At 35.6% G+C, this 15,171-nt stretch overlaps 1 protein-coding gene across 5 annotated transcripts in view; it reads right to left on the bottom strand.

Moving 5' to 3' along the window:
* The window catches only part of LOC133318014 (inositol hexakisphosphate and diphosphoinositol-pentakisphosphate kinase VIP1-like), a 37,828-nt gene extending 23,958 nt beyond the window's left edge, over nucleotides 1-13,870 (bottom strand). For 2 of the 5 annotated variants that reach the window (XM_061519941.1, XM_061519942.1), the window contains exons 1-11: nucleotides 13,488-13,870; nucleotides 13,275-13,334; nucleotides 12,991-13,037; nucleotides 11,552-11,635; nucleotides 10,198-10,261; nucleotides 9,734-9,887; nucleotides 8,631-8,701; nucleotides 6,033-6,137; nucleotides 5,780-5,872; nucleotides 5,153-5,227; nucleotides 472-557 (exon numbers count right to left, since the gene is read on the bottom strand). In XM_061519941.1, the coding sequence (XP_061375925.1) occupies nucleotides 472-557; nucleotides 5,153-5,227; nucleotides 5,780-5,872; nucleotides 6,033-6,137; nucleotides 8,631-8,701; nucleotides 9,734-9,887; nucleotides 10,198-10,261; nucleotides 11,552-11,635; nucleotides 12,991-13,037; nucleotides 13,275-13,334; nucleotides 13,488-13,583 (935 nt within the window). In that variant the 5' untranslated portion in view covers nucleotides 13,584-13,870. Of the gene's footprint in view, nucleotides 1-471; nucleotides 558-5,152; nucleotides 5,228-5,779; nucleotides 5,873-6,032; nucleotides 6,138-8,630; nucleotides 8,702-9,733; nucleotides 9,888-10,197; nucleotides 10,262-11,551; nucleotides 11,636-12,990; nucleotides 13,038-13,274; nucleotides 13,335-13,487 lie in introns of those variants that run through there. The other 3 variants (XM_061519943.1, XM_061519945.1, XM_061519946.1) reach the window with 3 other exon arrangements.
* Between the last annotated feature and the right edge of the window lie 1,301 nt (nucleotides 13,871-15,171).

The following is a 15,171-nucleotide window of genomic DNA, read 5'->3' as shown; positions in this document are numbered from 1 at the left end:
TCTTTTAAGATTATATCATCTACCTATCTCTTCACATTTACTTCTCTCACACTTAACTTTACTAAATTCCCCCCAAAGCTTTATAATTTGAATTTAAATTATTTCACCTTGCCTCACTCATTTCACTGTTATGCCATATATGATAGGTAAACTGATTTACACTCCATAACTACTCTTTCAATCAAACTATTATTCATAAAAATATCAAACACAAATGATCAGGCAACCTCCAATTCAACAATATATCAGAATTGATTCCCTAAATCAAGATATGAGAAATTTTTTGCTTTATTCTTAATCCAGAGATAGGTAATATGCACTTTAGGCACCAGTGTAACTGCTAGAAATGTTGCTTTTAGCAAATCGGGGTTATGGGAGGGATGTAAGAAGTGTTGTATGTAAGAAGTGAACCCCTAGTGATGTATTTTGAAAATAAGCAAATGCGAAAAAATATTAACTACAAAATGTTACTTGTGTGAGTTTTTAACAAAGCTCCATCCATTGACATCACAAACATAGGAGCGTCCCTCACATCTCAAGAGATCAAACCCACAAACCTGCAAGCAACAAAAATGATTTATAGTAGGACATGAAGAGGAACAGACCTAAAATATTTTCTTTTCGCCACAAAATAATAGCCATTTTCAGAACTTGTTCTTAAAAGTGTGTCACATGCATATGAAGTTGAATGCGTACAACAATGTGGAAACTTCAACTCAGCTACCCCTTACCAAGGTAATCAAAAGAGATAGGGCATTTTACTTCCTTGAGCCAGGAACACCAAATTTGCATGCCTTACTCTAGAAAGGCGTTAGTATTAGAAGAAAAGAGAGGGGGCACTCTGCCATTATAAAGCTTCCGTTATGTCCAGGGTCCAAGGAAGGGCTCGACCCATTGTGTCGATTTATAATAGCCAATCTCCTGCTATGCACAGGGTCCAGGGAAGGGTCAGTCTTACATTGCAATAGGTTGATTACATGAATCGAACTTGTACCCTCCAGGTCACATGGCAACAACACCAACCGTTGTGCCACAGTGGCCTTTCTAGAAAAAACAGATTTTTTTTTGCTATTTTGCATTACTTTGCCATATATATTAGCTACTCAAGCACAACATTTGCAGTAAAAATAGAAGGTTAAGGTGTTCAATTACCAAATCCTAACCTGCTTGATGCTAAATAACAATCCCAAGGACATACAACTGCTGATTTTTTAAACATTCTTACTATTTTATCCCCTTAGCATCAGTTAGCAAGTTGGATGGCTGGGATTTTTTGGTTTTTTATAATTACCAATAAGGAACTAAAAGCGTGCCTTGCCTAAACTAGAAGGATGTTCCTAAGGCACCAAAGGCATGCACCTGAAGGGGCAGTGTAAGAACCTGCACCGTTAAATTAGGAATTTAAATAACTTAATTATGAGTTTAAGAAATAATTTCATAATTGACCTTGGATAAATATAGAAAGATTAGAATAATTAATGAGAAGGACAAATAATGCTTAAATCGTTGTTGTGATGAAAATTACAGATAACGGTTCCACTTCACAGTATAAGTGCGTACCGGTGAAGTATCCCGAAAAATTATAATAAGTATATGAATATTCCTAGAATAATATCTAGGTCAAGAATACCAATGTTGGAGTCATAATAATGAGTTTTGATGTCAGAACTAATACCGACTACGTATAAAACACGTACCGGTAAAGTGTTGCGAAAATTATAATAAAAATATGAAAAATCCAATAAAAATGGCTAGGTTCAGAATATTAAGTTTGGGAGTGAAATGATTGCAGAGCTATTAGAACTAATACCGACGGATTAAGTCAAGTGCACTATAAATAGACACTTGCACAATAATCTAGGTCAAATTTTCTGATTTTCTACGTGGAGTTCCTTGGGTGCCTTGGCTACCACCTTCTCCTATAGCCCTCCTTGTTTGAAAACCTCAAAAATTCCCACCTTTCTTGTTGATTATTCCTCTTTGACTCTCTATACACTTGAGAGCAACCTTGGTGAGGGAGAAAGGCTCCCTATTTCTGAGTTTACAGCCACTCAATGTGAGGGTTGAGGGCTGTCCACTGAGTTGTTGAGGTGAAAGTCAGTTTCTTGCACATTTGGAGCTTCAAGAAAAAGGACCAAGCTTGTGGGCCAATTTCGTGGCATTGTAGTGGCAGAATCCTAGAGTGGTGTAGAAATCACCAAGTCACTTCCTTTTTCTGTTTTCACAAGCCTTGAGGTAAACCATGATCACCTCCTTTGAAATTTCATGAGTTTAGCTCTTTAAAAAAGGAAACTTTGATCATTTAAGTTAAGGGTCATTAATATATGCCTAATAAGTGGTAAGGAACTTCTGTTTGTGCAGACATTGGACTCCAAATCGTGTGAGGACCCTTAAAATGGAGATTATGCAGAAACTGCACGAGTTTTTGCATTCTGTCTGATAAGTATTCGAATACTTTTCGTGGGGTATTCGGATACTCATCAGGAGGTATTCGAATACTCATCGAGGAGTATTCAGATACTTTTCTAGGAATGGAAGTATTCGGATACCTTAGTAAAAGTATTGGGATACTTGTGGTATTCGAATAGTTATCGGAGAGTATTCGGATATTGTAGTAAATGTATTCGGATACTTTGTGGTATTTGAATACCTTAGTGGAAGTATTGAGATACTTTCTGGGAGCTTAAGGTATTCGAATACTTATTGAGAAGTATTCGAATACTTCTGGCAATTTAAGCTTAAAATCACTTAAAACAAGTTGGAAAGTCTTAAACACTATGTAGAACCTTAATGGAACTTTGGGCTATGAATATTAATGATATTTCTGGTATGAACAGACCGTGACCTTGCTGTTTAGTGACCCGGGGTTTTAGCTTGAGATTGCTAGCTTGACAGGTAAGTTTTCGTGTCCTCGGTTTTGCCCATTGTTGGTTCCACCATACCTAATGGAGGAGTGGTTTATATGCATGCTGTGTTTTGATATGAAAATATGTGATGATTATTGATATGCTATTGAGCTGTTTTATGAGTGCAAATGTCATATGATATGTATGTGATGTTCTACCTAGACGGTAACCCCTGAGTATGTGGAGACATACAAGATGGTAACTCCGTGGGTGAAGTACAGGCGAGGAGCTTTGTACTGTATGTTGTAGACGTATGTAAACCCTACCTTTTATTCTCTAGCAAGTAGGATGCATACACACACATGACATGGATATATGCTGCATTGCTCAGATTTTGAAAATTATATTGCTGTTATTGTTTTGGAACTTATATTGCACATGTAAGTGAGCTTGGGGTGGAGAGATCCTTAAGGACCCCTTGTCTTACTGAGATTTCTTTTTAAAGATCTCATCCCGTGTTGGGGCACATTTTCAGGTACAGGTACCTCGGGGGTTGAGACCTCTAGTGGCAGGAGGCCGGAGTTGAGTTGACTGACGCATGTTTACTATTCTATCTGTATTACATGATTATGCCTGATTCTCATTTATAGCTATTGTATTTGAGACATGATGATTATGTTGTTTTATTTGGTGAATATGGGGGTTGTCCATGCCACATCGTTATCCGACATGTTTGTTTATGCTTGAGTTGTATAAGCGTATCTGGATATTGTCCGGTCTACGTGTGGTAGTTCCGTGACTAGATACATATATATTTGATGAGATTATTCAGTTAGTTATTTATTGCAATGTACATACAGGCAATATTTTGAAAATGAATAAGTAATCCACTTGGTTAATAATGAATAGTTCATAATTGGAAAGAAAAAGCTTCCGCATTTATTTAAGCTGCGCCATTACCATATATATGTTTAATACACCGGGTGCACACAGGGTGTTACAGGGGCAGCTCCTCAACCAGCAAGAGGCATTGACCACTTATGGCACCTTAATGACCACGTTGCAAGTTACATTGCGATGCTTAACCAATTCACAAATATCACAATAAAGGACTCATCAGACTCTTCTGGAAACAAAGAAACAAAGAAGGAATAGGGTCTGATTGTTTATGTTCTTCAAAACAGCTTTGTGTTTTAAGAACTAAAACATAAAACAAAACTTGTTTGGTTACCCAATTTTTATTTGATTACTTTGAAAACTTGTTCTTCATTTCTTGTTTTTAGAATAGAAAAACAAGAACACATGCTAGTTGTTTTTGATTTTTTTTTTTCCTTCTTGTTTTCATAAATTCTCAGTTCAAACCACCCATGTCGCCGGAGCCGCCGCCACTGCCACTGGAGCATCATCAAGCTTTCAAAACTTATTCTCAAAACAAAGTTCATCAAAAAAAAAATTTGATATTTTTGTTCTGTAAAATAATTCTATGAAACAATTTTCAAAAATGAAAACAACAAAAACAAAATCAAACAGACCCATAGACTTTAATAGAGAGAGAATGATGTCAAAGGCACCTATGTTGGAGCCAATTTTGTGAAGTAGAAGTCTCAGAGCTATACCGATGGCAAGAAACTGGTAGCTTTTGATTGGGACAAACCCCAACTTGTTGAGTGAGGAGATAATGTAACCCTCCTAGATCATTCATACCATCCTCAAAGGACAACGGAAAGCTTAACCATATTGAAGAGAAATCACTTGATTAGACTGACCCAAAGTTTGAAGTGTAGAATGATGATGACTCTTTCATTAGGATCAGGATGTGGAATTCTATGACACCAAAGGTTAGTTGGACTTGCATGTTCTCACCTATGGCTCGTGAAAAAAATACCAACTTGAATGAAAAATTACTGAATATTATTATTTTTGAATAATATTCTACATGGGTTCAGACTATTTTATAGACCTAACTAAATAATTACTCACCTAAAGTAATGACTAATATATGGAAACAAAATATTTACAATAATTACAATGATATGCAGTGAATATTATGCAGTAAGGAATAGTAAAAAGATGTTGGACTATTACAACACAATTAAAACACAGGATATAAAACATCAATACTTGAATAGGTTCAACAATTATAGGAATACTAAGCAATCTAGAATTTTAACACAAAATTCCTCTACCCGTACAAACTAGAAGCCAGACAGCCAGTTCCAGCGAATGTTTCAGAAAATAATCACACAAAACAAAAGTGAATATTTCATATTTTAATGGCATGCAGTTATCACATTTACAAAACATACCGCTTGCCTGAATGCAATGCAAACCTCTCTTGCCATTTGTTTCTCAGCAGGAGTAAGTAACACTGGATACCTAACCTGCCAAATGAAATTATAGACACTCTTCAACAAGAAATTCAAATGACTATTAGTCTGTTATTGACAGCTATGTAGTTAGTTACTAGACAGAGTTAGTAATTAGTTAATTTTGTTAGATTAGTCCATAAAAGTACACTTTTTATCATTCTGAACTAAGTTGAATACAGAATAGATTCAGAGCTTCTCTCAAAGTTCATTTTCCCTTCTTTGCATTTTCCCTCTCTTTCTATCATTTTCTCTTGTTTTCTATTATGATATCAGTTCCACTGAATGGTATACAGAACAGATTCAGTGCTTCTCTCGAATTGCTTCTGAACTGATAATGGCAATTCCAAAGCCTTCTTTTTAATATTCGTCTCATAAACCAAACCGTTCATTTCTTATATGGACGACGACTCAAACTCCACATGCAAATTTATGTGGAAGTTCTGAAACAATGTACCATCATCATAGTAGTTCTCTACTTAGTCAATCATAGGGACAAAATGTAGATTAGAAGACCTGAAACTGACATATGAGAGAAGAGGCTAAAATGTTTAGCAGACTACTTACTTCCTTCCCATCAGGATTTCTCATAACAACACCATCAACCACCGGGGACTTCCTAGCCTCAGCATGAGCATATTCAGGCCCTACTGTATACACCTGCAGTCATTTGCAAAAAATTTGAAAATCATTTCTCTTGTGTAAAATTATGGAGAGATATGGCACATGCCAGAGACATATCAAATATATAATTAAAAAAAAAAAGCCAAAAAAATAATAAAATAAACACAAAGCAAAATAAAACTCAAAACTGCCAAACCTTAACGTCTGTCCCTCCAGTTGGCATGAACTCCTCATAAATATAGGAGCCTTCACGCCTCACTCTTCTCACCTCTGGATGAAACTCACTAGACCTGTTGCCAACCTAAGATCATAAAATACCCAAAACAAACCAAGTTGCTTAATTATATTCAGACATAAGACTGAAAAGAAAGAAAGGATAACGTCACTTTGGTACATGGAATGCATACAGAAAACGAATGAAATGAAATGAGTTGGAATGTAGTAGAATGGAATGGTAATTCCCCATCCATATTTTGCTACCATTGTTGTTAGGTACAATGAATCAATGTGGAACAAATATAATATAAAATCATTAATGTGGCCCTCACCCAAACCCAGCTTTGGGTGAAGGCCACATTAATGGTTTTATATTATAATTCTCTCACACAGTTGAAGTTGATCTAAGTGACATAAATAATAATAATAATAATAATAACATTTTATGCAACATGAATATATATTATTGAGAGCAATGTCCAGTTTAATTTTTAACAGTCACCAAAAACAGAGGAAATATCATTTTGTTTGTAGAATTGAGAAATAGAAATTTTAAGTGTGTAAATTGTCATTTGATCTGAATGTACAATATATACATTAAATTCTAATCATGTTGTCTCTATAAATATTTTAGTAATAACACACTCTATTGCTCATGAGATTTAAGTAAGTTAAAGGGAACAAGGATAATAGTTACATTTTGTAAAATTAATAAAGATTTGATGGGAAAACAAAAATTTAACCACATTCTTAGGAGCATGGAATCCTTAGCTGGGATGCGAATTAAATGCTCTATTCCTTTATTTGATAAAAGAAGAAATCTACTATGACAGAGAGAAAATGATTGCAAAAACTTGGGAGGATATGAGATCCTAAAAATATAAAAAAGAAAAAGAAGGAGAATGTTACGGACTCTACTCCAAGGTAGGCTTGGCAAAAATGAGCCAACCCATCGGATTGACTCGTAACCCGGCTAAAATGAGCCGAGTTGGGTTAGGAAAAATGAGTTAGTAACTCGAGTCAGCCCGACTCGTTTCAGCTCGAAAAAAACCGAGCCAACCCACGGGTCAAACGGGTTGGCTCGCGGGTTATGGTTTTTTTTTTTTAATATAAAAGTATAAAAATTAATGAAGGTAAAGTGGAAAGCTAAAACCTAAAATCCAAATTCCAAAGACCCAAATGAAAATACCCTGCAACTACCAATAAGTCCAAAACCGTGCATTCAGGACTTTTTTTATAGTATGTGTGACAATGTGAATGTGGTGCCAACGCCAATAAGTCCAAGTCCAAATGCAAAAGGAATTTTCTATGGTTTATCTGTATAACGTCTTTGTATTGAATGAATTAATAATTTAGGGAAAAAATTTAGAAGTTATAGCATCAATGAAATTTTATTTTATTTTTTCCATTTTTTCGAGCCAACCCTAACCCGACTCGTTTTTTTCAGGTTGAACGCGGGTTGGGTCGGGTTGAGCCGGGTTGGCCCGTTTTGCCAACCCTACTCCAAGGTATGGGGCTTGGAGTCCCACATCGAAAACATAAGGGTCTGGTATGGGGTTTATATGGACTTTGGGCTCTTCTACCTCATGGGCTAGCTTTTGGAATGAGGCTCTCCCAAGGCTCATATCAATTGGAATCAAAACCTTCCACTATGTCTCCCAGTTGCAATCGAGAGGCGCGAGTGGTGATGCTGGCATTGCAGTGTTCGCCCAGGGTTAATAAAAAACTAGCGCAAAGCCAGCCTGTGTAGGCGCGGAGCTGCAGAGCGTGGTGAAATGTTACGATCCTACTCCAAGATATGGGACATGGAGTCCCACATCAGAAACATACGGGTCTGTTGTGGGATTTATATGGATTTTGAGTTCTCCTACCTCATGAGCTAGCTTTAGGGGTGATGCTCTCCCAAGGTTCATATCAGAGAACAAAGAAAACATTAATAAAACAAAGTCATCCAATCTCAACATATCTGTAAAGAGAAACTATTGTAAAAAGATAATATGCTTTACACCAATTACAAGTCAAATAACTTATCTCAAAGAACCTATATGGAAACTCAATCCCACATCTCTAGGAGGGTATGGATTTCATGCTCAATTCGTAAATTTGTGGAACGAGGCATGGAATGAAAGCACCATTCCATTTTTTTAAACAAACAACCTCTTTCCATGGAATATTCATGGAATGAAATCACTATTTCTGTGTACCAAATATCACCCAAGTTGTTAGAAGAAGACCAAGAAAAGGTTTTAGTTATAACTATAACAAAGTGTATAAGCTTGCTTTAAGATTACAACCAAGTTAACCAAACAGCTTAAATTAGAAAGCTTGATACTTATTACAAGCACCAAAACAAATAAAAATTAACGAGTAAAAAGCATAAATAGCTTGCTTTGGTTACTCTCTTTTTTTTCTTCGGACTTACTATTCGTTACTTAGGCAGGTAAAAAGCCAATACAGCCAAATCAACAATTTTTTACCATGTCCCTTGGAAATGGAATGTCCTCCAAGATGATTTGATGTTAGCAGTACTACATTATACCCACCTAATAAGGGAGTGACATGTCAGCCTAAAGCTCACCTTCCTAAATAATTCCTTCATTCCTCCACCAGCTGAATTGGGATAGTATATCATTATACTATGGTTATCACCTTCACAAAACAAAATAAGTGTTATACCACATTCAAGAAAATATATTTGCAACTGGTTAAATATATCGAGTAAACAAAAAATAAAAAATGAGGTCAACATTAGAACTGAAAAGCTTTATTATTTATTAGGAACAGATAAATAGCAATTATGTAATCAAGACAGAAATCTGCATATAATTACATATAAGAACGTCTTTGAGAGTATAACTTCTATCATTTAATATATGGCACCAAAAGAAAAGCAAGTTAGATAACTGAACTCTGCAATACCCACAAATTTCTGATGTTCTACAGTAAGAAATGCAAGTATAGTATTTAGAGCTATGCCTTAGATATATAATACAAATGGCTTTCTAAAGATTCGTATGTCATTCACATGCTAAAGCAATTCAACGCAACGTCCACTGAATAAATAAGTTTTGTAAGACAAACTATTAGAACACACCAAACTTATTGCCTTCATGAATGATGGGTCATTCAAGTTTGTATTTCAGCATAAAAAGGGGACAAATAAGGCCCAAAGCAATCAGACTCATGATGATGTGGCAAATGGAAGCAGCCATACCAAAAGGGATCTGTGGGAATGAATATATTAGAGATTGTTAGAGGGGAGTACAGGTGGCAGGCTATGAATGGAGTGGGTGGAATAGGAAGTCGGATGTTAGTTATAAGGGACAGGACGAGGAGTGAAGGGGTATCTTAGAACTGAGTATCATTTTGGGAAGAAAGGGAACTCAACGAGGATAGGAACATTTCCTTATTAAGGGAGCCGGTATTCAGGGCACCTTTTCATTGTTTGTTTCTTTAATTTTCCATAAAGCATACTTATATTGTCAGTATAGCTTGTCTTGCAAGTTGTAGTAGGGTACTGAGTTGTAATTGCTGGTGATCTGGTCTTGGATCAGTTATTGTAAGGGCCGTCCAGTTTCTTGGTTGAATTCAATATTATTACTTTTTCTGTTACCATCAATGAACCAGATGAAAGAAACAAGGAAAAACAGTTTCGGTCTTAAATACAAGAAATGAGCTCACCATCAATAGGCTTCTCCACAAATGGCTTCCAGAAACGCATACCATGAACCTCAACAAAATCTTCTTCCTCAATGAAGTAATCCAGCTGTTGGTTTGGTACCTCCCTATTTACAAGGGCATATCTCGGAACAGAGATTCCAAACATTTCAAGACGCTTGAACCCCAAAATTGAACATTATTAAATCCATTATATAACAAGAAAGAAATAGCATAAAAGCATTTTAGCTGTAATTGAGCATACATTAACACACACCAACCAAATATACACATGATTTTACATATGTTTAAAGTAATTGGGAGCAAATGAAAATACAAGATTAATGCTGAAACGCAAGAAAATTGGTTAAACCAAAAAAATGACGCACACAATTCTAAATCAATTCTAGGGGCATCAATGATAACTTAATGTAAACAAGGACATTCGAACATAACAAAAAGAAAAGAAAGAAATTGATCCTTCCTACCTCATATACTTTTCTTCGATCATGAAGAAGGTGTTGTGGCTCCAGTTCATTGACTAGAAAAGGTCTGGATCACATTGCACAAGTTTCAGATCAACAAACATTGTTATCCAATAATTGAAAGAAAAATACAATGAACAAATAATAAAGGAACATAGTAAAAAAAAAGAGAGGTTATGTGAAGAAATTATTCCTATGCATGTACATATTTATGTGAGTATCACCATTGCCTGGGGGAAGCAAAAAACTTAGAGTCATGTTATATCCAGACGCGTAACGGAGAACAAGGAAATGAGATATATTCATAAAACTTTAATCTACATTATAGGTCTATGTCCACAAACAAAATAGACAGATGACCCACTTTGACAAATGAAGACTACAAAGCCAAGCCTCTCAATACTAATACCATAGTCAAAAACATCTAAGCTCACTGTGGAATATTATGCATTAAACCAACAACTGAACTTACAAGATACATATCAATCACTCGATGTCCATCTCCACTCCACTCCCTTCCCTTAATGACTTACTCCTAACCGATACTCACTTTTCACTCCTTTTGTCACGTAAGTGAGGTTGTTACAACCTAAATCTCCATTCAGTGACTTACATACAGTATACTCACTGTCTTTAGTCCCCTACTACCCTCCCTATTTCTCCTTCAGTAACTGCAGGAGACCTAACAGGCACACTTCACATCACTGAATCTGAGGAAGCTGGAGGATAGGAAATCTTACTGGAGAAAGAGAAGGAGGGAGAACAAAAAAAGAACAGCAAGCCAAAATAAACAATGCAGTAACAAAATCCGGTCACATTGCACATAAGTCATAGAAATCCCCTTTAAACATGCATGACAAAAGCAAACAAAAGAAGCCAAAAACAGAATCCTATCTCATAATGAAAGTAAAGACAGAGGACACCATTAAAAGGAGGGACATTCTCTTCAACCAAATACAGCAAAGAACAGCATAAACTGACACATGCATAAAATAATAGCTTCCTTACTCTAGCCAAAACCATGAAACCATATTATAAGAAACTGCTCTAAGATGAACAGACTATGAAAGTATGAACCTTTTCATCAGCACAGTTTGTTATACCAAACTGCTTTTATATACCAAGTAATCTTCATACCAAGTTTATTAGAGTGTTTCTTTTAGAAGGTAGTTGTCAAGAAGCTAGCATACAAGTATTCTCATACTGTATGATTTTCCCATCCTAGGTGTAACAGAACGTGATCCCAATAGTACTTCCAGAACATTTTAGAGTTGCATAATCCTATTCAGTGTTCTGATATTTTATAAAATTTACATCACATACAAATCAAATGAAGTTGGTAAATAAAATGGCTTACTTTCTTAAAGCAGCATATGCTTCAGCCTTTTCGAGGGGATATCCAGAGGAATGAAAAGCAATCAAACAGTCACATACTGGCCAGCTGAAAAACATGATATTTAAACTTAGTATGCAATCAGTGTGACTCTAAACATTTACAAAGTTGACAGCAACAAATATTTCAAATATAACTTACAAGTCCCAAATGCAAATATGATTTATGAAACTGTAAAGAATCTTGGGATACACCACCCCAAAAGCTAGCTCTGTTAAGTCAGGATGGACTAGAACATTCATGTTCAGGCCCCAACATTTTTGTCGCCGTTGAGATCCAGCCCCTTTTTCTAAGGTAGCTGGTCCAGCATACCCTCTCAACGTTGCTGTGGGCCATGATCAACGTATGACCCAACCCCCCCATACTTCACTTGATGGAGAGACACAGGCTACATATATAAGTGCACCAAACCAAGTATTGTTCCAACACCTTAATGTAGCCTCACCCAAGAGCTTAAGCTTTTGGGTTGAATTGGTTCTTTACATGGTATCAGAGCCTCGTGTCCCGGGTTCGATCCTCGCCGCCCCCCACTTTCTTTCAAGTGGAATTTCTTTGTTCGCACAGGTAGGTGGGCCTGTGCATTGTTCACCCTTCAAGCCCAGTGGGCTCTCGTGAGAGGGGGCGTGTTGAGATATATAAAACCATTAATGTAGCCTCACCCAAGAGCTTAAGCTGTTGGGTTGAATTAGTTCTTTACAGAAACATTGAAAAATAATGGGAAAAACTGTTTGATCCCTTGTTTGGAATTATGATAAGAACGAAAGCACAGTAAGGGGATAAAGTGTTCCCTATGCCGCATTTTTTTTTTCTTAACTCCAAAGGTGGACAGACAGAAAAAATGAAAGTAAAGTATTCAGTGAAACTATGTGAACTTCCAAATTTATAAAACCAATGAAAAGGAATCTGCTGGAAAAAATTTCATAAAATAAGAAATTTATAATACTTTTTCCGTTTCCTTTTTTTTCTCTTTTAGTGTGCTCCCAAATATACATATGCATGTCAAACAAAGGAATGATTATCAGCGTCATTACTATTCTCTTTTCAATAAGCTAAAAGTGGCTACTACCAATGGCATGAATCATGATAAAGAGCCTAAAAAAACTTCAATTTTGAATTTTAACTTTTCCTCACATAACATTAAGATAATTCCTACAAGACTTCGCTCTAGGGTGTACATATATGTCCTGAAAAGCACGAGAATAACCAACTTCTGTCTATTGATAGAGCTTGAGTACTGCATACCATTTCAATCCATGGGTCCATGGAGAGAACTAAAACCGAAAGCTATTACAAAATACTAAGCAGGTACTTGATCAAACAGATGTAGCTTTCTAGAAAGAACAATAAATAGTTCTTCAAAATGTAGAGTCCAAGCAAGTTCCAACTAACGATGTCAATTATACCTCTCTATTGGTTCTTCAAGGATGACCTTGTCCCCGAAATGTATGATCTACATACAATATAAAGTTCACGTGAGAAAAAAATGCAAAAAGCATAACCATGACGATCATCTCTGCTACTACGCAACAAAATTATGAGAAAAGAAAAGAAAATAGAACAAGTACATTTTAATACTGTACAAAAAGAAGCAATATAGACTGTGCTGTTATCAGTAGATTCATGAACAAGCCAATTCCAAATCAATGACGATAGTCAGAGCATCAAATAAACCTGAACATTCACCAACCTCAAATTCACCAAATGCTTGTAACCTCTGAAGAATCTGCTCCATAGGAGCCGAGAAAACCTGCAATACAAAATAGTGCCGCGAAGTCATACACATTCATAACAACTCGTTGCGATTCTCTCTGTTTTCAGAAAGAAAAGAAAAAAAAAAACAGCAAAACCAGAAAGCAAAGAAGAAACACTGGATTCAGCGGGAAAAAAGAAGAGAGAGAACCTCGGAGCCACATTTCACCTTCTTTTCCATCACGCAGACTCCAATCGTTATCTTGTTAGCGGCAGCAACTCCCTCCTCATCCTTCTCCTCCGCCATCGCCAATAGAAAAATTTCAGAGGAAAAAACTCGCAACTACTCACGCCTCTTCACGAAAACCAGCAGAACTCAGGAGCACGACGCCATACGATAGAACTGCAGAACGGTAAAATCTAGAGAATGCAGAAACGATGCAGAGAAATCAAAGTAACGAGGAAAAGAAAATGATGAAAAATGTTATCGCCGACTCGGATTTTATATTTATAGTTGAGAGACAGTGCAGAAAAGCAAGTCACATAGCAAGCATGGAAGCACACACCTAAAGGTTACAGATACCAGTAGCTAGCTAAAACCCCTATTAACAGCCACTTAATATCATGTATGGTTTACATCATTTTCTGAAGATATTTTTTTTTTCTTACTTTAAATATTTTTTACAAAAAAAATTAACTCATTTGTGATTAAATGAAATTAAAATTCATAAATAATAATTTTCATAGTCAAAATAATATATAATTAAATGATAATATAAAAATTTATATGAATAAAGAGTATATGTTTTTTAATATATAAAACGAAATAGATTGTATATGTGGCTCGAAATGGAAATCACTTGGGATTCTGGAATATGCAATGAAAAGTGGGGTGGTAAACTTTTTAATGGAAGAACATAGGTTGATAAAAGGTTCACAAGTTCAAATTGGATATTGGGATACCTGAAATCTACATCTGTGGAAGAATCCATGTGGAACTTCACTATAGGTTGTTGTGTTGCTGCTTTATGTGTCACTATCCCAATATGACACCACAATAATATTTTATGAGGTCATGGTCTTTTTGAGTAACCTTGGAGCCTAAAAAAGATTAGTCATTAAATTAATAACTGGACAAGTGGAATATGATATGTTAGGCGCCTAATGTTACATGACTTGAGGCCCCCACTTGTAAAGATCCCATGCCTGGGTGTTTCTGTTCTTTAATTTGTTCTACTTTTTCATCCGAGATTCCCGTGGCTACTTGTTAAGCATATTAGAATCATGCACGTATTATTTTATTGAGGTTGTGATAAACAAATCATCTTGCAATTTGTTAACTCTGTTTTTAGAAATTAAAAACTAAGTCACGGTGTTCTTTTGTTTGTTAATTGCATGTATATTCTTGACAGAATCTGGAAGATTTAATTTTAAATACTTAATCAAACTTGTCTGTAGACTATGCTGTATATTAACAGTGTTTAAATGTTGAAAACTGATTAATATACTCTGATTCTCTGAATCATGTTTAATCTTTTTGTGAATTGTTTAATATGATGAGGTATAATTACTGGAAAATGAGAACAGTAAAATTTAGACGTATGACATTTAATATATTTTATTTACGGAATCAAGTATGTTATTTTTTGTTTTGGCGGATGAATCACGTATGTTATTTTTGTAGCTCGTAACGTACCTGTTCAAGTTTCATGTAATAAATATAGGAGTTTTATTTTCTCATAGACACATAATATACTGGGTTCACCACCTATTAAAAAAATGATGACACAATTTTTGATGTGAGAACAACATAAGATAATTATTTCACATAAAATGAGATAATGATTTTTCATAAATATATTAAAGAGTTTCCTTTTTGTATTATGTTTACTATA

Source organism: Gastrolobium bilobum, unplaced genomic scaffold (genome assembly GCF_033153095.1).
Source record: "Gastrolobium bilobum isolate Gb01-03AN ecotype WA unplaced genomic scaffold, APGP_CSIRO_Gbil_v1 utg26319, whole genome shotgun sequence".
NCBI lineage: Eukaryota > Viridiplantae > Streptophyta > Magnoliopsida > Fabales > Fabaceae > Gastrolobium > Gastrolobium bilobum.
This window is presented reverse-complemented; position numbering and strand designations above follow the sequence as displayed.